This window comes from Diabrotica virgifera, chromosome 9 (assembly GCF_917563875.1).
Source record: "Diabrotica virgifera virgifera chromosome 9, PGI_DIABVI_V3a".
NCBI lineage: Eukaryota > Metazoa > Arthropoda > Insecta > Coleoptera > Chrysomelidae > Diabrotica > Diabrotica virgifera.
Genome location: NC_065451.1, coordinates 157,262,129 through 157,289,503, shown reverse-complemented (window position 1 = coordinate 157,289,503; position 27,375 = coordinate 157,262,129). Strand labels below are relative to the sequence as shown.

General features: G+C 32.1%; 1 protein-coding gene and 1 long non-coding RNA gene across 4 annotated transcripts in view; one reads left to right on the top strand and one right to left on the bottom strand.

The window, feature by feature from the left end:
• LOC126891729 (uncharacterized) overlaps positions 1-27,375 on the top strand; it is a 196,920-nt gene that overhangs the window by 147,595 nt on the left and 21,950 nt on the right. For 2 of the 3 annotated variants that reach the window (XM_050661005.1, XM_050661004.1), the window contains one exon: positions 26,623-26,893. In XM_050661005.1, the coding sequence (XP_050516962.1) occupies positions 26,623-26,893 (271 nt within the window). Of the gene's footprint in view, positions 1-26,622; positions 26,894-27,375 lie in introns of those variants that run through there. The other variant, XR_007700525.1, reaches the window with a different exon arrangement.
• On the bottom strand, positions 15,961-17,239 carry LOC126891738 (uncharacterized). Its single transcript, XR_007700530.1, has 2 exons — positions 16,558-17,239; positions 15,961-16,368 (listed from the first exon to the last, which is right to left on the bottom strand). It is a non-coding gene; the product is annotated as an uncharacterized LOC126891738 (long non-coding RNA).

The window sequence follows — 27,375 nt, the reverse complement described above, 5'->3', positions numbered from 1 at the left end:
GAGCGATAGCCTAGTGACCTAGTGGGTAGACCTCGGATCTCGGATTCGTAAAGCAGAGGTTTCGATTTCAAATCCGGGGTGTGGATCTCCGATTTTTTTATTTATTGTTACTGCATTCATGTCTGTAGACAATGTTGCAATCTATTATGAGCACAATAAAAAAATATAGTAATAAAATGATAAATAAATATTTAAAAAAACAACAAGAAAAAAAATACAATCACTGGAAGCGAAACTAAACAATACGGAAGAAATATAACCACTGGATTCGGAACTGGATATGGAACTGGATAATATTAGAAAACTGATAATATAATATGTAAGCACTACGAGCCTAGTAGACCCATGGCTTGATGTACTATTCTTTTCCACTCCCTTTTTTCAGTCGCTTTTGTTTCCCAGTTCCTTAAGTTAATTATTCTCATATCTTCTCTAACTCCATTACTCCATCGTGACCTCGGTCTTCCTCTTCGTCTTTTTCCTGCCAATGCACTAGATAGTACTATTCTGGGAATTCTAGATGGAATCATCCTCTGCACATGGCCCAACCATTTAAGTCTTTGCGCCTTAATTACTGCTAGTATGTTAGGATCTTGATAGAGCTCAGTTAGTTCCTTATTTGTTCTTCTTACCCATTGTCCATTTAAGTTTTTCCCACCGAAGATTTTGCGCAGTATTTTCCTTTCCCAAACTAATAACAACTCTTGATGTTTTTTTGTTGTGACGCATGTTTCAGAAGCATACGTTACTATCGGCCTTATTACGGTCTTGTAAGTTCTTAGTTTTGCTCTTCGTGATATATGTTTACTTCTTAACAACCCATTAAAAGCAAATATAGAGCGGTTGCCCGACATAATTCTCTTTTGTATTTTTTTCTTCACAGTTAGGATCTCTTGTGAAGACAGTTCCTAAGTACTCAAATCTCTCAACTTCTTCGAATTTATACTGTGTTCCCTTCGCTGTTGTCATTGTTATGTATTGCCCCCGAACGAATTGCTTATTTGTCCATTCCATATACTTTGTTTTTGCTTCATTTATATACAATCCTTTGGTTGCTGCCCTCTCCTCGAGTTTCATGAGTGTTTCTATAAGTTCTATTTTGCTCCTAGCCAAGATTACCAAATCGTCTGCGAATGCCAAGCACTGATGTTTTTTGTGGTAGATCAGACCTGTTCTATTAATGTTTGCTTCCTGTATAACCTTTTCTAGTAATATGCTAAACAATATAGACGATAGATAATGGATCACCCTGTCGCAGTCCTTGTTTGACCTCAAAGCTTTCTGTTATAGTATTGTTTATCTTGACTTTATCATACTGATATATCATACTGATATTGTTTAAAAACACTAATAATATTGATATAAAATGTTAATCAATTTTATTTATTGTTATAAGAATCAAAGGTAAATATGATTAGGCGAATGAAGCCTTAGGTTTCGCAGTCAATATCCCAACCACACACACATGTTGCAATCTATTTCAATACGGTTTATAGTACAAACTATACATTTAATATCAAAATAGTGGGATATATTTTTTTAGTTGAGGACACTTGGTCACATTGCATTGTTTCAGGATAAGGTGAAATATCTTCAATAAATGGAAAAAAGCATGTATGTCATATATTATAATACTTAAGAAGCTTGCAACAATTTTCAGAGAAAATAGAAAACTACAACTATTTTAAAATGATTATTCGAAATAAAACATATGCATATATTCACAGTATTTGCCATCTAGTGGAATAACTGTAAAATTAAGTCAGTAAAAAAGGTACATTAAGTTTAATTAACTTAAGTAAATCATCTTGTATACTAAAATTAAGGTTGGAAAATTGTCGTTTCAAAATGAAAATCGACAGGGGCAACAGTACCTATACTAAAATACACTCTGTATAGATAATTATGTCAATGTTAATAATACTGGATAGAGAATTGAATATCCTTTCAAATGAGCTAGCACACGCCCCTATTCCCTATTAAAAAATAAGGGGTGGGGGAAATGGAAGGGAGGGGGTTGACAAATGACAGATATGTATGTACCGTAAAAACTGTGTTCCCCTTAGATCAAAAGTCGGGCTTCTATATTTATATATTAAGTTCAATATAAATTTCACATAACTGAACTATCACTGTATCCTCCATTTTGATTATTATTGTTCTCAACTAACGCTATTTTCAAAATTCTTGCTTTCCTATCCATCTTTAACGTAAATTATTAAAAAATATAAAACTATTTCTTTATTAACGCTAGTCTCCGATAAGGCTACCGTGATTTAATGCTGAGGTACTAAAATGTTATAAAATTAACAAACAGTACGAGCAAGAACAAAGAGTCCACATTCTTCTTATAACTACAAGTGACTGAAACATCGAAACAATAATAATTCTTACTGTGTTATACAGAAAAAGGCAGTAGAAACGATTAATCTCATATTTATCGACAACACTGTATGGTCCTCACTTGATGAGCTGTAAGGAAATATACACGTAAAGTTGTCCTCACTTTGTGCGCATAACGAAAAAGTATATACAGTCTCACTTTAATAGCTGCGTATAATGGCCTCACTTGGGTGGCAATATACTTGAACAATACGGGGCACATATACGTAATGTTTTTTGTGTATACTCGTCATTTTTTAATTGCTATTTACTTGTCAATGTCACTATGAAGAGTTGAAACGATTATGTCTACGTTTTCTACCGGTCCTCACTAAGTGCGCGTAATGTCAGGACCTCACTTTGATATCTGTGCATAAATATATATATATATATATATATATATATATATATATATATATATATATATATATTGTTATATTTCTATTTGATATGAAAATTAAATTTTGATAATTATAAACAGAATTCAAAAATATTTTCAATTTTCTCAACCACGGGCATATAAATTTAAAACAACCTGTATACAACAAATTGTTATATGTAATTTTAAGAAGTGATTAGAATAAGCGTACGAAACTCGGAACAATGTGCTTAGAATAAACAAAGTGAATGACGCGTACCATTATCGTTTCTTCGCGGAAGGTCGATCATTAGCCTATGCTAAATAAAACTCAGTGAAATAGATGATAGTTCATTATCGTTTTTCGCGGAAGGTTTCGATTATTAGCCTATGCTAAATAAGACTCATTTGAAAGAGAGAATAGGTCATTAAAATTTGTAAATAGTTAGAAAGTATTTTAGAATGGGAATTAAATATTTTCTTTTGAAATCCATTAAGCATATTTAGAAAGATTAAAAATTGGTTTTGAGGAATATTACGAATGAGAGTTGGTGGTGGAAGATTGATTTGTGAATTTGGAAGGGATATTTAGAAAGTAGGGGAATGAATGACAAAGTGAGATCAGAATGTTTTGAGCTGTCGAGAAGTGAAGTCGAGTAGTAGACGGTAGTGTTCGAGGAGTGAGAAAGCCGGTGTAGTTCCGTGAGTGTGGAGTATCTATCGTGGAACGAGAAGTAGGCCAGGTCGAGAGTAAAAGAACCTCCTTGAGCCCAGAGTGTCCCGGTAGCTGATAGCAGTTTCGAAAAAGGTAGAACACAGCATCACGACAAAAGCAGGAACGAGAGCTATTCGAGCTAGTTTTTCAAAGGAGAACATCACTGGAAGCCAGGACGAGGTTTGATCGCAGCCAAGGATAGCAGGAAAGGGTCTTGTGTGAGGACATTTTCAGTTCACCAGGAAAAGGTCAGTCTCATTTGTTTGGACATGAATGTATGGGTTTTTCGTATTAAATTCCATATAAAAAATTGAATAACATAATCAATAATATCAGAAAAGCTTCATCAAACTTAAATAGAGTTATTCCTAATAACTCCTAATAGTTAAATGTTAATAAAAACTTTCAATTGAAAACCAAAAGGAAATAAGATTCCCATTTGTAAATGTTATGTTTAAGAATAATAAGAAATAGCAAATATTAAGCATTGATTGCCTTTTAAATAAAATAAAAAATATTTTGATTATAATTGTAACCCATATGTGTATTTTTTTTACTCTTTTCTTTTCTATCCCGATTAGGAACCATTAAGAAATATTTAGAAGCCACGGAAGTAAGTAATTAATTTATAATTCGCCCTGAGATTGAAAACATATTGATATGTGATCTGGTTAATTAATTAGATTAGTATTAATACATTGATTAAATTAAGTAACATATAAGAATATTATCTCATATCAATAATCAAGATCACATCAACTGTCGTCCAACGTGGAAAGCATTGAAAAATATTTCTAGTGGCAAATTTGAAGGATAGAAAGAGTAAAGCCGGTATTTGAAAATTTATATGCCTGTGGTAAAAAGTGAGATACTTACATTGGATAACATAAAATTTTAGATCTCTTTAGGTACAAATTTTGCATAACTGATTTAATATTTTAATTTTACGATATTTACATTTGATATATTTATTGACAATTTATAATATTTGGGTGAGAAAAAGTCGTTTTGGGTAACATACTATTAAAATTTCACATTTGGCGGGGATAGTACTTCTTGAAAACAAATGTCTGTGACAAGAAGCCAAAGCAAAGACAACAAAAAACAAAAAGAACATTCAGATCAAGAGGAAAATTCAGACCAAGAAGATATCTTAAACACAACAATCATGGAAACAGAAAAAAAAGAATTGTCAGAATTAGAAAAGATATTACAACTTATGCAACTCCAGTCACAAAAAATGGATGAAGCAAAACGAACAATGGATAAAAATCAGGAAGAAACATCAAAGAAAATGGATGAAACACAACAAAAATTGGATCAAAAAATGGATGAAACATCAAAGAAAATGGATAAAGTGGATAAAAAAATGGATGAAACACAACAAAAAATGGATGAAACACAACAAAAAATGGATGAAACACAACAAAAATTGGATCAAAAAATGGATGAGACACAACAAAAAATGAAACAAGCAATAGAAGAGAACAACAAGAAAATGGAGGAACGCATAGAAAAGTATGAAGTGAAAATTAAAGATCACATGCAACAACAAGAGACAGAGATTAAAGAAATCAAAAGCAAAATAAATGAGATAACGAATTGCCAGAAAAAAGAAATGGAAAGTTTGGAAAACAAGTTGCAAAACGCTATTCAAGCAGACATAGAAGAAGTGGAAAGAAAGATTGCAGAAATCAATACTCAACAAAATGTCGGAGAAAGAAGAGAAATGGTTATACATAGCACAGATGACGTGAAGATAAGGTTTGGCGGGGATGTAAGAAGATTACACCCAGTGCCGTTCATAAATAGCCTGAAAAAGAAAATACAACACATCGGAAATTTCGATACAGCAAAAGAAACTATCAGAAACCACCTCAAATATGAAGCAAGCCTATGGTTCGATAGTAAAGAAGAAGAATTCGGCAATTGGCAACAATTACGTCTAAGAGAAAGAAAATCAAGAAGGTCGCGAGAAGATTACAGGCCCCGAGAAACACAAGATTACAGAGATAGAAATCAAAATAGGAGGGACTATACAAGACGAGATTTTAATCCCAGAAGGGAAAACGAAAATAGAGACAACGGAAGAGGAAATTATGAACAAAGAAGTAGGCAATGGAATGAGGACAGAAATCGAGAATACCAGAATAGAAACACCACACGCTCAAATCAAGAAAACAGAAATAATGGTAGACAAAATGAACAGGGATATCGAGAAAACCGAAACAGATCCGACAGACCAAGAGAAAATAGAAGAGAAGTAAATAATACCCAGACAGATGAATATGACGGAGAGAGACATTATGACGAAAATATAAACAACGATGAGCAACCGGCGTCTTTTCACGACGGCGCTCACTAAAAACCAAAAATCAAACAGGAATCTTTTGTCACCCCAAGGAGTTTATTAAATTGGCAGGAAACAACGAAAAGAAAAATGGAGTTAATTTAAAATTTGTGGATGGATTTATCAACGAGAAACCAATTAAAATTATGATAGACACTGGATCTGAAATAACATTGGTCAACAGAAAACTAATAGAAGAAGTTAACTTAACAAATTTAATTTATAAAATACCTAGGGTAAATTTAGTGGGCGCAAACAAACGGACATTGGCAACTATAAATGAAGGCATACGAGTAATGGTACGACTGGGCAAGAATATGTATGCACTACAATGTGTAATAATGCCAAACATGTCACATGACATGATAGTAGGAGTGGACGAATTGGCAGAAAAACATGTAGTGATAGATTTTAAAAATAATACGATGAAACTAACAGAAGAAAAAGAAAAAGAACAGGACAAGGAACATGAGAAACAAAATACGGACGAATCAGGTAAAGAACAAACAGTGGAAATGAATTTGGCAGCGAAGCAAGGACAAAGAAGAAAAAGGAGAAAAGGTCAGAAAAAGATAAAAGAAAATGAAACCTGTGGCTCCTCAAAAGAAGAGTTGAGCCCAGAAGAAGAAAATTTGAGAGTATCAGAAACAAAGGAAACCTGGGATTCCTCAAAAGAAGAGACGGGCTCAGGAGAAGAAGAAATAAAGCTAAAAAATGAAAGTGAAAAGAATATGATTGAAACAGTGGTATTTGAAGAGGAGGTATATGCAAACGAGGATGCAGAATGCACGGTAAACATGTGTGAAGAATCTGAGAAAAAAGACAGAAAATTGATATGTGGAGAAGGGAAAGAAAAAGAATTGCGGTTGATGTTAAGAAACTACGAAAATTTGATCAATGAGGAAAACAGAGTGGCTAAAAAGTACGAACATTCATTTGAGGTGAAAAACTTGGGAAATTTTCGATCAAAGACTTACCCGATTCCATACAAGTATCGACAAGAGGTGAAAGAAGAAATAAATAAAATGTTGGAAGATCAAATCATCGAAAGATGTGATTCACCGTATGTTAACCCGATTGTGATAGTAAAGAAAAGCAGTGGAGAATTGAGATTATGTTTAGATGCCAGGAATATCAACCAGCACACTGTATCACAATATGAATCACCTCTAAACATCGAGGCCATTTTTGGAAGAATCACCGGGTCACACATATTTTCGAAAATTGACTTAAAACACAGTTTTTGGTTGATACCGTTAGCTGAAAAGTGTAGAAACTACACCGCTTTTTCTATTGATGGTATTGTCTACCGGTTTAAGGTAGTGCCGTTTGGATTGCAGAGTGCTTGTGCTGCACTCGTCCGAGCTCTACATACCATTTTGAATCGCCACGAAGATTTCATAGTTCATTATATCGATGATTTATTAATTTTTTCACAAGATACTCAGAGTCATCTGAAACACATAGAAATAATTCTGGAAGAATTGGACACAGCGGGATTGAAATTAAACATTGAAAAATGTCAATTTTTTCGAAAAGAAGTCATTTATTTGGGTTTTCAATTGGACACCAAAACAGTAAGATTATCCGAAGACAGAGTCAATCAAGCTCATAGATGAATACCCAAGACCAACGAATTTGAAAACATTGAGAGGTTTTCTTGGCACGATTAATTATTTTAAAAAACTGATTCCCGATTTGAGCCAAAAGGAAATCCCTCTGATAAAGTTGCTTAAAAAAGGAATAAAATGGAATTGGAAAGAAGAACAGGAGGAAGCTTTCGAAACATTAAAACGAAAATTCGCAAAAGGAACGAAAATATACCACCCCATTTACAATTTACCTTTTATACTCCGAACTGATGCGTCCATACAAAAATTTGCAGGAGTTCTGTCTCAAATACAAAACGACCAAGAAGTGCCGATATGTTTTATATCGCGAGTGACTAAAACACATGAGAGAAAATATAGTGTTACAGAATTGGAGTTTGCCAGTGTACTATATTGCGTAAACAAATTGAGGTTTTACTTATTGGGAGCAAAATTCACAATCGAAATAGACCATGCAGCTTTAGTACATATCATGAAGAATAGATTAGTAAATAATAGAATACATAGAGGTATTCTATTATTACAGGAGTATGATTTTGAGTTCCGATATATAAAAGGAAAAGACAACATAATAGCCGACGCTCTAACACGGGATGAGGACACGGGAAAAAAGGAAACAATTACTCTACAGGTGGGACTAAATAGATTAATACAAGAAGAAGGGATATATTCGTTAAATGAGATAAGGACAAACCAAGAAGACCTAGAGGAAAGAGAGAAAAGAAGAGCGGAAGTAGAAAATGACATATATTTTAAGAGAATAGACGGAAAGGAACTATATTTAGTGACACAGACATTGGCCGAAAAGATAATAAAGAAATTACATGAGGACAATGGGCATATCGGTAGCAGAAAAGTTTGGCTCGTTTTTAGGGAAAATTACATCAGCCGACAGGATTACCGCATTGCAAAGGAAATTACCCAGAAGTGCGATGTATGTCAAAAATATAAGAGTCGGAATTTCAAAAACGAAAATGTTGCCAAAAATATTGAAGCCCGAAACAAACTAGACATTGTAGCAATAGATATGTTAAGCGATCTAATTATGACCACTAAAAGGAACAAACATATTCTGGTAATGGTGGATGTGTTTTCAAAATACGTAAAATTATATAGTTGCCGCACCACAAAGGGGGAGGAAATATTAAGAAAAATCGACAATTTTATAGCCATAGTAGGAACACCAAAAAAGATCCTACTGGACAATGCAACGTATTTCCGAAATGATCGTTTCAAGGGACAACTTCGAGAACGAGGAATAGAGACAAATTTTGTCAGCATCAGGCATCCACAGAGTAATCCTTCGGAACGATTCATACAGGAAGTGACGAAATTTCTTCGCATTGCAACAGATGGTCAACATCGCCACTGGGACAGGAAAATGGCGGAAATAGAAAGGTATCTAAATACAATTCCGAGCACAGTAACAAAAGAGACCCCAGAATACATCATGAAGGGTGTATTGCCGATAAGGCCATGGGAAGACCAAGAGCCAAAAGAATATCAACAGGTGATTGAAACCGTACAGAGAAGATTACGGCGAAGCAACGAAAAATATATCCAAAGACAGGAACAAAATAGAAAAAGAAGACCAGTGACTTTCCAAAAGGGTGAAAAAGTACTCGTGAGGGCATTACGAGTATCAAATCTTCCTGGGGGCATTTGCGCAAAGTTGATGCCTGTTTTCGAAGGCCCGTACATCGTGAATAATGAAAATGGGATAAATAGTTATGAGTTGAGGCACAGGAACTCGGAAAAGATCCGAGGAATTTATAATATTCACGATGTATACAAATATCACGAATAAAAGACAGAATTACATGAAGTAGATAGTAAGTTAGGATATAAGACGTAGATTAAAGTAAGGAAATATACAGGGAGTTGGTTTTGCCCCGAGAAAATTTATTTAAAAATGCAGATAAATTTTATCGAATACAAGGCGGGGATTTGTTATATTTCTATTTGATATGAAAATTAAATTTTGATAATTATAAACAGAATTCAATTTAATATAAAATATTTTCAATTTTCTCAACCACGGGCATATAAATTTAAAACAACCTGTATACAACAAATTGTTATATGTAATTTTAAGAAGTGATTAGAATAAGCGTACGAAACTCGGAACAATGTGCTTAGAATAAACAAAGTGAATGACGCGTACCATTATCGTTTCTTCGCGGAAGGTCGATCATTAGCCTATGCTAAATAAAACTCAGTGAAATAGATGATAGTTCATTATCGTTTTTCGCGGAAGGTTTCGATCATTAGCCTATGCTAAATAAGACTCATTTGAAAGAGAGAATAGGTCATTAAAATTTGTAAATAGTTAGAAAGTATTTTAGAATGGGAATTAAATATTTTCTTTTGAAATCCATTAAGCATATTTAGAAAGATTAAAAATTGGTTTTGAGGAATATTACGAATGAGAGTTGGTGGTGGAAGATTGATTTGTGAATTTGGAAGGGATATTTAGAAAGTAGGGGAATGAATGACAAAGTGAGATCAGAATGTTTTGAGCTGTCGAGAAGTGAAGTCGAGTAGTAGACGGTAGTGTTCGAGGAGTGAGAAAGCCGGTGTAGTTCCGTGAGTGTGGAGTATCTATCGTGGAACGAGAAGTAAGCCAGGTCGAGAGTAAAAGAACCTCCTTGAGCCCAGAGTGTCCCGGTAGCTGATAGCAGTTTCGAAAAAGGTAGAACACAGCATCACGACAAAAGCAGGAACGAGAGCTATTCGAGCTAGTTTTTCAAAGGAGAACATCACTGGAAGCCAGGACGAGGTTTGATCGCAGCCAAGGATAGCAGGAAAGGGTCTTGTGTGAGGACATTTTCAGTTCACCAGGAAAAGGTCAGTCTCATTTGTTTGGACATGAATGTATGGGTTTTTCGTATTAAATTCCATATAAAAAATTGAATAACATAATCAATAATATCAGAAAAGCTTCATCAAACTTAAATAGAGTTGTTCCTAATAACTCCTAATAGTTAAATGTTAATAAAAACTTTCAATTGAAAACCAAAAGGAAATAAGATTCCCATTTGTAAATGTTATGTTTAAGAATAATAAGAAATAGCAAATATTAAGCATTGATTGCCTTTTAAATAAAATAAAAAATATTTTGATTATAATTGTAACCCATATGTGTATTTTTTTTACTCTTTTCTTTTCTATCCCGATTAGGAACCATTAAGAAATATTTAGAAGCCACGGAAGTAAGTAATTAATTTATAATTCGCCCTCAGATTGAAAACATATTGATATGTGATCTGGTTAATTAATTAGATTAGTATTAATACATTGATTAAATTAAGTAACATATAAGAATATTATCTCATATCAATAATCAAGATCACATCAATATATATATATATCTAATAATACTAGTTTTCCACTATTTCCCATATATTTTATCATTTCCGATGTTATATTATCTCTTCCTGGTGCTTTCCCGTTCTTTAGACTCCTTATAGCTTCTTCTAACTCTAGTTATATCTTCATTTATTACCTCTCTTTCTACATTCCATTCTTCCTCTTCCATTTCATCATCTTGATTGTCTGCTTTCTGTTCTGTGTTTAGTAGATTCTTGAAGTATTCTTTCCATCTTTCCATTATCTCTTCCTCTTCGATCAGTATCTCCCCAGCTTCGTTTTTTATTGCACTTGCATTTATATCTACTTTTTCTTTTCTCAGATTTTTGAGTACTTTGTAGAATAGCTTCTGATTACCTTTATTATCTCTTTCCATTTTTTCTCCAAATTATGTCCAACTTCTCTGTCTCTCGCTCATTACCATTTGTTTTACTATGTTTCTCTGTTCCTTGTAGCTTGTATAATTTGCTTCTGTTCTATTATTTAAATATTCTTTCCATATTTTCTTCTTTTTTCTTACTTGTTCTTTAATTTCATTCGTCCACCAAGATGTTTGTTTCTTATTGTTGTCTTTATTGTAAGTCCCACAGGCGTCCTTTGCTGCTTGTAATACAATATTTTTAAAGGTTTCCCATTTTGTTTCTAACGGCCTCTGTATCATTTCTTCTTGATATTTATTTATTTCTCGCGATACTATCTGTTGATATTTTTCTGCTATCTCTTTATTTTTTAGTTTGTAAGTCCTTATTCTTATATGTCCTTTTTTCTTTTCTTTGAATGTCTCTGTTCTATTTTCTTCGCTTCTGAATTTAGCTATCAGCAAGTAATGATCACTTTTTATCTCATAGCTTCTCTTGACTCTAGCATCCCTTACTGAATTTCTATTATTTCTTTCTACCAATATATAGTTTATTATTGACTTTTCTCCTCTGCTCGGTTCTTCTCTAGTAATCTTATGAATATCTTTATGTTCAAAATAAGTATTTGTTATTATTAAATCATTGTTAATACAAAATTCCAGTAGTCTTTTCCCATTATTATTTCTTGTATTTTCACCGTGTTTTCCGATTACTGCTCCATATATATCATCCTTTGTTCCAACTCGTCCATTGAAGTCTCCAGCAATATATATTTTTCCTCTACACTCTTCTATAGTCTCTTGCAGTTCATTCCAGTATTTATCTTTCTCTTCCGTTTTTTCATTTTCATCTGGTCCATAAGTTGCTATTATTGTCTTGATGTGTGTCTTGCATTATAATTCTATCATCAGTATTCTTTCACTTATTGCTTCCCATTTGTTAAGTGTATTTTTGTGTTCTTTCTTTATTAAATATCCCACTCCTGCTGCCGCTCGTGCATTCTTTTCCACTCCACTCCATATGAAAATGTGGTCATTGTCTGTTTCTACTATTCCTTTATTCTTTTTCTTTGTTTCCGTTATTATCAATATATCTAAATCCGCTTTTTCAAATTATTTGTTTAATTCTATTTCTTTTCCATTAATACTTCTTACGTTCCACGTTCCTATTATAAAATCTTTTACTACTAATTTCTTTCTTTTATTCTCTTCTACTTTTTCTTTAATTCTATTCGTTTGTCCTATTCCACTCCTGTCCATTTTCCGTTTTTCCTTTCCCGTCTGTTCTTTACTTAGTTTTTTGAACCATCGGCTTTTATTTCTTTTTTATCTCGTTTTGGAGCTCTTTCTATTATTTCCTTATCCTTATTCCATTTCCATTCTTCACTTTCGATCCATATTTTTTGATAACCCATTTTGACTTTCTTTCCCTTATTCTTCTCCTCAATCGCTATTTCCTTCATTTGTCTTTGTATACGTTTTTCACTTACAGTCATCTCATTATTAATATATATATTTCTGTTGGTTGTGTTCCTTAATTTGTTTTTGTTTGTCATTACTTTGATTTTATCTTCTATCTTATTGAATTCCACTAAACAGGTCTTATATCCTATCTTTTTTGCTGTTTTTATCTCTACTTCAATTTCCAAATTATTTTGTATAAAGGTTTTCATTTCACATTCTAAAATATTCGATTCGTTCGTGTCTATTTTAACTCCTTGTATTACAATATTATTGCGCCTTTTTTCTTTGTCTATTGCTTCCAACTTTTCATTGGTTACTTTTATTTCTTCTTTTAAATGCATATTTTCTTTCTTTATCGCCTCATTCTCTTCCTTCACCTTTTGTATTACTTTAATATATTCTTTTTGTCCCTCTCTTATCATTTTTATCTCTTGTGTCAATACTAATAAAGTTTCCATTATTTTATCGATCGTATTTTCTTCTTCAGAGTTATGTTTCTCTTGTACTTCCATCTCTTTTCCTTTTTTTTTTAATCTGTTCGATTGCCTATTCCAATTCTACTTAACGCTATATCTAAATTATAATTACCCTATATTATCTTTCTAAATATTACCCAACACCAGCATAAAATTAAAATTAAAATTTCCGTATCAACTTATTATTATTTTTTCCCTTCCAATGCACCGCGGAAAAGAACACAGACCAGCTATACTGTCAGTTCCGTGCACTTTATCAATGCAATATAAAAAAAAAAAAATCGTAACTAATTAAATTCGTTTTCTTAACACCTATTACTATGCTTAAGTATTTACTTACAGATCTGGCAACGGTGTTTTCAAGCAATCCACGTTCTTACCATCAGCTGTTTTTGTTTTGGTGTGTGTTTTATCAGTACACCTCGTTATCACTTAATGTTGTCAACAATAACCTGTTTATTTTCTGAAATTTATTCTAATTCTGCAGTAATTCTAAATATTTTTGTCTTTTCACTAAATCAATTGTTTATCATCACTTATACCACTATTTCGACGGATTATTTTTCGGTAGAACTCCCGATTTTTCGAGTTGATTTAAGTTGATTATAGCCGCCAATAACACGATATTTTCTTAGTCAATCCGACGGCATGATTTGAGTTTCCACTAGACTTGTGTTATGGACACAATACATACGGAATACATACAATACATCCTGCTTTGTACTGTGGTTATGGACGGATTTTACGGGCTGTGATTGGTCGTATTCAAATCAAGGACATTTAGGAATCTCTCTCGTTTGTTGCAGTTTTAAGGTTATAATACTTTTATACATATTTACATTTTAAATTTGTAAAGTTATAGTTCTTCTACAATAAATATTATAATACAAATGAATATATTAATTAATTTATAAATGTAAAGTTAATATTTTTCAGAGTATTTACGTACTTTGTATGCTGTTTTTTATTAAGTACTTATAGTTTTCTCCGATCTACATTCAGCAAAAATTATATAACTAGGGGGTAGTAATGTTATAAGAAAATTAAATAGTATAATTTATACTTATAAAAGAGATAATATTATATTTACTTGTGTCTTAAAAATGTATGATTAACTTTCAGACTTATTTGATCTGATGTACTAAATTGGCTCCGAGACTGTAACAAAGTATTAACATATAAAAGTTTAAGGGTTGTAAGAACTTCAGAAGGAAATTTTAATACGAGAGTGGCCATTTCCCTGCCTAAACTGCAATACATATTTAATTTAATTAAATGAATTGCCATAAAATAGTCATACTAACTTTTATGATGGAATTAATGGTAGGTATAGAGAAAAAAAAACAAATAGAACGTTTTTTAAATTGTTTATTAGTGAGCTGTTCTTTAGATCATACATAAGGTCGATCATAGACTATGCCACCATCTTATATGCATCTGCTAGCACCAATTTATTAAAGAAAATAAATGTAACGATCAATTGCTGAATTCAATTGATTGTTTGTCTAGGTGCCATGAGATCCACTCCTGTTGAAGCGTTATTTGAAGAAGCCATTGAATTACCACCACAGTTTAGAAGAACCTATCTGAGTGACAAATTCTTAATAAAAATTCTTCTTTCTCGAAACTCCTTATGCCCCTCAGAGGTGTCAGAGGTCTTTTCATCCTCTATCCATCTCTTCCATTTCTTGCGGTCCTTTGCTAACTCTTTCATTTGTATATGTGTTTTTCCTGCCCAATTTCTATAATCTGATCGATCCACCTTTTTCTTGGCCTCCCTTTCCTTCTTTTACCATACCTTTTTGATTCCATCACCTGCTTTGGTAGTCTTCCCTGGTTCATTCGGTTAATGTGTCCATACCAATTTAATTTCTTTTTTGGATCTTCGTTATTATCGAGTGCTGTTTTAGCCTTTGTCTAATATCCTCATTTCTTATTCTGTCCAATTTTGTTTTTCCTGCTATTTTTCTCAACTGCTTCATCTCCGCTGCGCTTATTGTACTGTCTATTTTTGCATTGTTTACCCATGTTTCACTTGCATAATTTTAAAGTTGATACGTATATTGCATTGTATACCTTTAGTTTTATTTCTTTCTCTATTTCTTCCTTTCCAAATATTGTTTTATTTAGTGCATAGTAGATCTTATTTGCTTTTTTCGCCCTGTATGAGATTTCTTTGTCTACCTTTCCATCCTCTGATATTATTACTCCCAGGTATTCAAACGTCGAGATTGTTTCCATTATTTCATTTTTGCGACTAAATAACGTTTGGTTTATTTCTTCCCTTTTCTTTTGGGTTATTATCATGTTCTTCGTTTTCTTTACATTTACCTCCATTTTCAAATTTTCTATTTCTTCCACCCATATATTCATTAATTTTTGCATTTTTTCTTTATCGTCTGCTATTATTTCTAGATCATCTGCATATAGTAATCCTTCCATTTTCACTGGTACTAAATTCCTATACCCTATTGTTGACTGTTTGCCTTGACCTTCTTTTAGCACTCTTCATTACTCGATCCATTACTAATATGAATGAAACTGTCCCCTTGTTTTATTCCTCTTCTTAGGTTTATTATTGGCGATCAGTTTCCGTTTATTTGTACTTTAGCCAGTACATTTCTATATACTTTTATATGTACTTTTTGCCAGGCTTATTATCTTTTGTGGGCTTTCCAGGTCTTCCATTACTGACCATATTATTTCTCTATTTATACAATCAAAAGCAGCTTTAATATCTATAATCGTAATATATAAGTGTTGTCTTTACAACACAAAAATTCCTACCCAACAATAGATATTAACTGCTCAAATCAACTTAATCTTTCACTAAAAAAAAAATAATTGTTGGAAATATTGGGAGTGTATACTAAACTCATAAAATTTTGGGGAATTTATTTCTATAAAATATTTTTATTTTGTACAATAAATACTTCTCTCATCTGTTATCAATACATTATAAAGGTGTAAATAAATAATTATTGATTGGTGTATGTTATGTTATTTATGCCTGTTTACTGTTAATAATAATATTGGCTATGAGTAGTTATGTTTGGTTGTGTAGTCTTTTCCAGTTACGTCTAGCAACCAACTTCTCAAAAAAAATTACCAACGTCACTAGACAGTAGTTGTGTCTCAGATTAGCAAATAGACTTTACCTTTTCATACTTGATTGTTTCACTGTAATTCTTAAGAATGCCTGACAGTTAACATGTTTAGATGACGGATTTTTTGTCTTTGATGAAGGCAAATTAGCCTGAGTATTGCGATGGCATCGATAGTCTTTCTGTAATAAAAAAAATCTATTTAATATCTTACAATATATGAATATATGTTTTGAACTTTAAATCAAAATGAACACAAAATTTGTTGCTTAGCAAAATACTTAAAAATTCTCTCCAATGTTAATTATTCATCCCTACAAAATATAAAACCCATAAAGTTAGAAAGTGAATATATTAACATCAATATTTACCTTGAAAACAAGCTTCATATAATCATTTGGATAAGTTCTTAGAACTCTAAAATTTACTTTATTAATATTTTCATATTCTTTCTATTCAAATCACTGCATTAAATGCGCCATCCCTTCCATTTATTTCGGAAAAATTAACCACCTTATACTCAAATGAGTCTGGGAGGAAGCTTTAAAAATTTACAAAATATAGGAAGCAAGCAGAAAGTAATTTGTTTTTTTATATAAATATTACTATGTATCTGTAAACGTTCCATAACTTTTGCTGGAAATAATATGGCTGTTTAAAAATGAATACAATAAACAAGTATAAACGTATAAAATAGTCTCAAAATCCAAGATTAATAACTAAAATATCAATATTTTTCTTTTGTATAACATAAACACACTGCATAAACAAAAACAAACGAGAAAACAGGGTTACGTATTTCTTTTAAATGTCATCAAATAATGTCAAATATGTCATTGATTTGAATACGACCAATCACAGCCCGTAAAATCCCTCCATAACACAAGTCTAGTGGAAACTCAAATCATGCAATCCGACGTTGCCACTCTTATATACATAAATATAATGTACATAATTAGTGTGACCAACTCCAGTTCAGTTAAACTCGGGACAAGGCTGAAAAAAATACCTGAAATCCGGGACTTTTCAATGAAAATCGGGCCATTTTTTTAATATAGAACTTTAATAGCATCATTTTATTGATTACTTAACATTATTTTTATGTTGACAATGATATCTTTGTTGGGATTAAGCCACAATTGGTTGTAATGGCAACTACATCTTTCTAAGTTTTTCACGTTTCTACTTACAATTCGGAAATCGTTTTCAAAATTTTTGAAAATTTTTGGAAATTTTTGACGTGGTATTAGTATTACATTCTAGAAATAGTCGCCTTTTTTGCGTCACACCAATTCAATTTGATATGAATTCTTAAAAGAATAAAATATTCAAAATTTCAAAACAAAATTTTACCAAAACGTTAAAAATTCGGATGGCCCGGAAGCCTTGTCCGAGACGCCGGGACACGGCTTCGTAATTCGGGCCGTGTAGTGTCCCGGATTTTTCGGGCTAGTTGGTCACACCCATAAATACATATCATTAGGTAGACAGCTTAAAAAAATAGTAAACTGTCATTTAACATTACATAAACATTAAGAGGCTACAGTAGCGATCAACAGGTAGCAACAAACGCGTTCCAAGATTGCGGCTGTAATTTTGAATATTTTGTCGAGATATTTGGCACACATATTCGTAATATAATAAAGAATGGCGGTACAGAGGCCAAATTGAGAAATATATTAGTATGTGGAAATTACTCTGTAATTAAATACAATATTAAAAAAACGAGCCTGTACCGCCATTAAGAAGAACAAAAAAAATAAACTTTCTTCAAATAAACTTTTTTATCCAATGCCTAGATTTTGTGTAATCTTGGAACTACTAAAATTTTTTATTTCTAACAAGAAATCGAACACATTATAACTAATAACTAATTAGGCAACATAGAGAAATTGTCACTGTCATTTTGACAAACATGCGTCAGATTTTCTCTAATCTGTTCTGTCATCTTTATCGATATCTGTTCAGTGCAGTAGTGTGTTAATTAAGAATTTGTTATTGTTGTTTCATAGGAAAGTAGTGTTTATTGATAGTTAATTTATTATATATTTGTTGTTGTTGTATAAGTTGTTGGCATCTTTGAAAGAATAGATTGTTGTTAATTGTGAGTTTTAGTTATATGTAGGTAGGTAAGTATATTTTACGTAAAAATATTTCGAATTCTAATGCGAGTATATAAAGTTTTAGGAGGATTTTTTATTCTAAAAATATTATCAATAGTTTAACAAAATGGAAGAAGTAAATTAAACGAAAAATAAAGTGAAACCTTCCAAGAAAAAGTCCATTAAAAACCGTGCCAAAATTATGCGAAAATCGAAATTTGTTTCGCTTCACAACAAAAAATGATTATTTATTATTGTTTTATTATTAGATATTTCATGCAAATACCTTTCTAAATACCTATCTTAACATAAAATTTTCACCCATTTTGGTTTATTTTTATAAATATCTATTTATTAATAATAAAATCGTTTTCTATTACTTCCATTTAGCGCGACTATGATATTGTCAAAATATTAATCTTAGATAATGTCAAAGATTACCACTGTTGCCAAAGTTTATGATACTATCTCCCGAAGTTATTTTTGTTGCTACCTGTTGATCGCTACTGTTTACTCTTATAATAAAATTTATTTATTTGCCATTTCAATTTTGTGTTGACGTTTACTGTGTCGGCAGAAAAGAAATGTTTGAATAAGGATTGTGACCTCACAATGTTAATTTTGATGTCGGTTATCTCGAAGATGGTTAGGGATACCGAAATGCCTTTTTCAGATTTGAATTCAGGAGACAAAGCTACACTTGAGAGCAAAATAATCAACTCACTTGCTGAATAATTCTACACGTGGACTTTCCTAAACCGATTTGAGTGATTTCTTAATGTATGTTATAACCTTATTATTTAAGAAAATCGATGTAATATTATTGTTGCTATACAGGTGAAGGTCATTTTATACCGGGTGTAACAATCATACTGTGTTTTTTCTTAAAGTTCGGAACACCCTGTGGAGTATTCTAGCGTATAAAAAATATTTAAATTAAAATTAAATTGTAGACCTAGGCTTTATTAACATTTTCTTTTTTGACTCATTTGCTTATGTTGGATAATAAAAAAGTTAGGTACGTTTAAGAAAAAAAACACCCTATGATTTTTACACCCGGTATAAAATGACCTTTACCTGTCTAGCAATAATAATATTACATCGATTTTCTTAAATAATAAGGCTGTAACATACTAAAAATCACTCGAATCGGACAACAGGTTTAGGAAATTCGAGACATCTGCCTTCTACAATTCAGCAAGTGAGTCGATTATTTTTCTCTCAAGTGTACATAGGAATCAACCGCTTCTACAATTCAGCAAGTGAGTCGATTATTTTTCTCTCAAGTGTACAGGGTGTCCCAAATTGGTATGTTTTGCAGTGTATACCGAAAACTAGAGGAGATAGAAAAACAGTAGTTAAGATGTCATGACTTCTTTTTTCGTTAAAGTAACAATAATTGCCCAATCAAATCATCAATAGCTCCTCACATTATCGAGATACTGGGCGATTATTGAAAAATGTCGAAAACGACAGGGTTACAGATCTTCTTTATTAAGAAAAATTTTAAAAAACTTTATAGGAACTTTTGATAGATATATTATGGACGGATTCAGTGGCGTACAAAAAACTTTTTTAGGGGGTCTCGTTAAGGGAATATAAACCATACTTATGTTTTTTTAAATGGGACACCCTGTATATTTTGACATTTTTCGTTTACCTTTTTAATTCTCTTTCATCTGATATTACATATCATATATCTATTTTCAGTTGTTGGAGCTACCGTGCAAATAAATTGTTTATAGTTGACGTCAGGTTAAAGGCACTTAAAAATAAAACACTCGGTAACGTATTTTAACATTTTAATATTAGGGTAACAATCCTTGACATTTTTATTTAGCAAAAATAAAATCAATCAACTTAAAAAATAGGAATAATGAATTTACCAACAACAAAAACTACCTAACTACAAGAATTAATTTTACAAAAATAATAATAATTAACATAAACCAACAAACAACAATAATAAACAACGTAACAACTATAACTAATTTTACAAAAATATGAAAATTATAATAAATGTTCAAAATACTGACTGTTTTTTGTAATAATAATTGACACGTTACTGATATCCTAACGATAATTATTTGAGAAGGATACAATTTGCAGAATGGTATATAGAAAAATGTAATGAAAATCCAAATTTTTATTCAAAGGTAATATTTAGCGATGAAGCTCGCATATCCAGTGCAGGAATATTTAACCGACACAATGAACTATATTGGAATGACTCAAATTCCCACTTAGTTCAAGGGATAAGGAAGTAAGGCAGATTCGGTTTTAACGTTAGTTGTTTTGTCAAGCATAATAAATTAGTTTATCACGTATTTGACGATAAACTAACATCTTAGAAACTAATTTAAATAACATTTCTGATGAGTAATATTTGGCTGATCGGAATACATTTTGGTTCCGACAAGATGGAGCACCTGCCCATAATGCAGAATTCATTGGAAATTATTTAAATGAAAAATTTCATAATCGGTGGATTGGAACTTATGATCCTGTTTGGTGGCCCTCTCTTTTACCAGAACTAAATCCTCCTGATTTTTTTATTTGAGGATTTTTAAAAAACAACATTTATAAAACTGAATTTAACACAAAGGAAGAATTATTGCAAAGCATTCATCAAGCATTTAGAAAAATAAAACCAGTGCATAATATGCACTGCATATACTCAATTGTGTAAGATCTGTAAGAAAAAGGTGTCAATTATTATTACAACAAAACGGGAAGTATTTTGAACATTTATTATAATTTTCATAATTTTGTAAATTTCATTATAGTTGTTACGTTGTTTATTATTGTTGTTTTTTGGTTTATGTTAATGTTATTATTTTTGTAAAATTAATTCTTGTAGTTAAGTTGTTTTTTGTTGTTGGTAAATTCGCTTTTCCTATTTTTTAAGTTTATTGATTTTATTTTTGCTGAATAAAAATGTCAAGGATTGGTACCCTAGTATTAAAATGTTAAAATACGTTACCGAGTGTTTTATTTTTAAGTGCCTTTAACCTGACGTTAACTATAAACAATTTATTTGCACGGTAGCTCCAACAACTGAAAATAGATATATGATATGTCATATCAGATGAAAGAGAATTAAAAAGGTAAACGAAAAATGTCAAAATATACAGGGTGTCCCATTTAAAAAAACATAAGTATGGTTTATATTTCCTTAACGAGACCCCCTAAAAAAGTTTTTTGTACGCCACTGAATCCGTCCATAATATATCTATCAAAAGTTCCTATAAAGTTTTTTAAAATTTTTCTTAATAAAGAAGATCTGTAACCCTGTCGTTTTCGACATTTTTCAATAATCGCCCAGTATCTCGATAATGTGAGGAGCTATTGATGATTTGATTGGGACATTGTTACTTTAACGAAAAAATAAGTCATGACATCTTAACTACTGTTTTTCTATCTCCTCTAGTTTTCGGTATTCACTGCAAAACATACCAATTTGGGACACCCGAATCAACCGCTCTAAGTGTTGCAGAAGCGGCAACGCACGAACGAACGAACAGACTTTGCGGATTTATAAACGAAAAGTTTTCGTTGAAAACATAGGATTTGTGTCATCCTGTCAATACCGGTGGCCCTATATATGTGAAAATATTTTCAAATGATGGCCCTATTTGTGTCCGAAGTCCGAACTTTTACCTACATAACTATTATCCATATCTCTTACGACAAACGAGTAATTGGACTTCCTCGAACTAATACGCCACCCTGTATAGTTTTTGTTCAATTCAGCAATAAATAATTTAAACAAAATAAAGTTGGATTTATAGTATGACGTAGCGTAGACGTAGACGCAACGGAGACGCACTGGAAAAGATCAACACCGAATTTTGTGTACTCGTGTTTATAAATGAACGCAAGCGCCTGACGGAACGTAAGAGAAACGTAACGTAACGGAAGAGATGACCAACTTTCATCTTTTACAGTGCGTTTCTTCCGTCTGGCCAATCATAAGGCAGAATTTTGTTCTGTCACTCAAAGTGGACCCGCCCCCTCATCCCTTGTGTTGTGTAAAAAGTTTTTTGTCAACATATTCGAATTTTGTTAATTTTTTGTTAATACAATGGATGTTAAGTTATTAATTTAATAAAAATATATCATAGAGTCATTTCAATATTTCAGATAAATGTGAGTTGTTTATTAGCCTAATTCGTGGTTATCCACACATATTATACGATAGGTAAATCCAATAAACATTTTAAAGACCAGGAAATGAAAAAAATAGTTGGAAATCCCACGGCATGCGGCACCAAAGAGCGGTACCTTCGTTTATTTCCTAATCCATGTAACACACAAAACAGATAAATATTATAATAAATAATAGTATAAGTATAAATAAACACAAAGTTTGTTTACTTTCGTATAATTTATAGGCTATGTTGTTGAATTATAATTAAGTCATTGTTTACTCTTTCTACTCATGCGCAAAAATTCCGCTACGTCGATCTATAAATTGACATAATATTTTCTTCCATCTCCAGTCCGTTTCTTACGTCTACGTTGCGTCTACGTCTACGCTACGTCAAACTATAAATCCAACTTAAGTTATCAGTCGAAGTAGCAAAGAAAACGGCAATAAATATCGTTTCCATAACCCGTGTTGAGCTGGCCCCCCCACTTGCAAAAATCAAAAAACAAATAGCCCTGATTTATGAGCTATTTATGAGCTCTCATATTCCGCAAACTAAAAATTTTGAGCTCATTCCACTGAACAGGAATTTAATACTTTAGTGGGGGCTGAGTCAGCCCCCCCCACTACTTAAAAATAGGAATATTGAATCGGTTTTTGCGGCAGAATTACTAGCTATTTATGAGCTCTTGAAATTATATAGTTTCGATTTTTGAGCTCATCCCCTTCATCCCCAAACAACCCTTTAATTGATTTAACTTAAGAGAAAAATGCTGAGAGAATTTAAAATATATCGTATTGCGGATATAATTCGTATAGCTTATATACTCTAAGAATAAACTATTAAATCACGTGCATTTCGATTATTGAGCTACAACCCCTTCGCAAGAAAACCACCCTATCTTCCCGGCTTAAAAGAAAGTTGTACTTAAAATGCATTAAACTAATTATTTGGCGACTACATATCATTTAATAATTTATAAACTTCCAAATTACGCGCATTTAGATCAGTAAATTGCAATTTATTTTGTATAGTGGAGTCACTGAAGGTGAAAATCAACGATTAGGTACCTTCAATTTCGGTGAACCTTCATCGATTTTCACGAAAATTGGTCAGTGGTTAGAGAATACGTCAAGAAACAAAGGTGACATGGTACCACCTTGCGCCTTTACCCTGAGGGTGGATACCGCCCCTTCTCGGGGGGTGAAAATTATTTTATAAAAAATAACTGCACAAATCAATAAAAGAACAAATTAAAAGCAAAATTTATTATATAAAGTTAATAAAATAAGTCAATACTTTTTAAGTTATTAAAGATCAAAAATTTTAATTATTCGTGAAAAAAATGCATGTTATGAAGCGGTGTTTCGTAAATCACTGAAAAACTGTAAGTTTTTACAAAAAAGTTAATAGTAGTTTAATTCGTATAGCTTATATTCTAAGAATAAACTCTTAAATCACGCGCTTTTCGATTATTGAGCTACAACCCCTTCGCAAGAAAACCATCCCATATTCCCGGCTTAAGAGAGAGTTGTACTTAAAATAATTTAAATTAATTATTTGGCGACTACATATCATTTAATAATTTATGAGCTTGCAAAATATACGCATCTCAATTATTAAATTGGCATTTTCTTTCTATAGTGCAGTCACTGAAGGTAAAAATCAACTATGACCTTCGATTTCGGTAAATCTCCATTAATTTTCACGAATTGACAATAACAACTTGGGGTTTTAACCTGGGGTATATGTCACCCCTTCTCAGGAGTGAAAATTACTTTATTAAAAATAACCCCACAAATCGAGAGAGGGACAAATTGTAAGCAAAATTTGTTATATAATGTGATTAAAATAAATCAATACTTTTTGAGTTATTAAAGATCAAATATTTTGATTTTTGTGAAAGAAAATGCATGCTTTAAAGCGATTTTTCATAAATAACTCAAAAACTGTAAGTTTTTACAAAAAAGTTTTCATTACTAAAATGGAAGCTAATAAAAAATATAATACATTGCTTACTTGAAAAACCCTTTAATGTTAATTTAAAGTAAGTTATTGCTAATTAAATGTATATTTTTTTCTCCGACTGTTCAAATCTAAGGATTCAAGTTAAATAACGGGAAAGAGATGCATTTTATAACACTTAGGTACTAAATACTTGTCAAAGTACTTAGAAATACCTATCAAAAATGAGCTCCAGAAAAAGTTGATAGCATCAAAATCCGCTCACCTATTTCGTGAAAATGAATGGAGATTTACCGAAATCGAAGGTCATAGTTGATTTTTTCCTTCAGTGACTGCACTATAGAAAGAAAATGGCAATTCAATAATTGAGATGCGTATATTTTGCTAACTCATAAATTATTAAACGATATCTAGTCGCCAAATAATTATTTTAAATTATTTTAAGTACAACTCTCTCTTAAGCCGGGAATATGGGATGGTTTTCTTGCGAAGGGGTTGTAGCTCAATAATCAAAAGGCGCGTGATTTAAGAGTTTATTCTTAGAATATAAGCTATACGAATTAAACTACTATTAACTTTTTTGTAAAAACTTACAGTTTTTCAGTGATTTACGAAAAACCGCTTCAAAACATGCATTTTTTTCACGAATAATTAAAATTTTTAATCTTTAATAACTTAAAAAGTATTGACTTATTTTAATAACTTTATATAATAAATTTTGCTTATAATTTGTTCTTTTATAGATTTGTGCAGTTATTTTTTATAAAATAATTTTCACCCCCGAGAAGGGCCGGTATCCACCCTCAGGGTAAAGGCGCAAGGTGGTACCATGTCACCTTTGTTTTTTGAGGTATCCTCTAACCACTGACCAATTTTCGTGAAAATCGATGAAGGTTCACCGAAATTGAAGGTAATCGTTGATTTTTACTTTCAGTGACTCCACTATACAAAATAAAATTTACTGATTTAAATACGTGCAATTTGGAAGCTTATAAATTATTAAATGATATGTAGTCGTCAAATAATTAATTTAATGCATTTTAAGTACAACTTTCTCTTAAGCCGGGAAGATAGGGTGGTTTTCTTGCGAAGGGGTTGTAGCTCAATAATCGAAATGCACGTGATTTAATAGTTTATTCTTAGAGTATATACGCTATAGGAATTATATCCGCAATACGATATATTTTAAATTTTCTCAGCATTTTTCTCTAAGTTAAATCAATTAAAGGGTTGTTTGGGGGTGAAGGGGATGAGCTCAAAAATTGAAACTATATAATTTCAAGAGCTCATAAATAGCTCGTAATTCTGCCGCAAAAACCGATTCAATATTCCTATTTTTAAGTAGTGAAGGGGCTGACGCAGCTCCCCCCACTAAAGTATTAAATTCCTGCTCAGTGGAACGAGCTCAAAATTTTTAGTTTGCGGAATATGAGAGCTCATAAATAGCTCATAAATCAGGGCTATTTGTTTTTTGATTTTTGCAAGTGGGGGGGGGGGCAGCTCAACACGGGTGTTTCCATACCACCATATTGACAATAGGTTACACTGTTACTTTCTTTGGTTACAACCATCCCGAGATTTTCAAAAATCCTACAGGGTGCCGAGGAAATTAGGATGAGAGTATTTTAAATAATTCACAACTCATCTGCTCAGCGTGGTAAAAGTTCCAACAAGAAAGATTCCTTAGTAGGTACTCAACAAAAGAGTAGAAGAATAAAAATGTAGAGACATTTTCAATTTCTTTGCAACACGAAAATTCAGCAGCTGCATAATAGTCTGGTTCAATCGGAGAGTTCAGGAAGAGTCTATACCGGTTTCGGAGGTTTTTTCCTCCTCATCAGTAGTCCCGTATCCTTTTCTCTCCGATTTTCCCAGGTATCCTACTTTGGGCCTTTCCGAATTGCAAAGAAAGAAATGCCGAGGATGAACTAGAGCCATCTACCGAAAAACAAAATAAGTTATCAATCGAAGTAGCACAGAAAACGACAATAAATATCGTTCCCATACCACCAGCTTGACAACAGGTGGAATACTTTCTTTGGTTACAACCATCCCGAGATTTTCAAAAATCATACAGAGTGCCGAGGAAATTTAGATGACAGAATTTTAAATAATTCACAACTCATCTGCTCAGCGTGGTAACAGTTCCAACAAGAAAGATTCCTCTTCTCTCCGATAATAATATAATAATAAATAATAATTTAAATTTTATTTTCAGCATAGTAGACTGGGTAACTATTAAGACCCTTGATGCATATAATACTTTGTTTCTCAAAGTTAAGGACTCCCAACTCTACCCTGGCTACGATTGGAAGAAAGAAGATTTGAATTTAAATAGAGAAACAGTTATAAGAAGCTGGCTTGGTGCAGGTCTATCTAAAAATAAGTTAATTATGGGAGTTGAGTTGTACCCGATCAAATTTACATATATGAACGCCAATAACACAAAAGAAAATCCCAAAGTAGTCATACATGGATACGATGAGAGGGTTAGTAGAAATAAAAATTATTTTATTTTAATATCACTATGTTTCTATAAGTGTTTCTTCGATACCGTCTAGCATTTCTTTGCAAAATCATTTCAAAATTTCGCTTTCAGTGTTGCATATTGCTTCCTGTTCTTCCTTCAAACTCGCTCTGAAGCAATTTCCTTCTGTCATGTACATTATATAGTAGGTTTATTAAGCTTTGCAGTTATTCTTCTTTAGCCACAGAATCTGGTCACATAACCTTTATATTACAAATATTAAGCCATTTGAACTTAATCAGATGCGACAATAAGTCGATGTTTAAAAATTAAATATTATGCAGTAGAACCCCGATTATCCTTGTGGGATTATCCGGGCTGCGGATTATCTGTGCTATGATTTTCTATTACACTCCATTAAAAGGTTACATTTTTTAAGCCGTACCTTGCATTTGTTAGAGGAGTCAATTTTATTTCTTTAATGTGTAGGGGGATCAGTAGAAG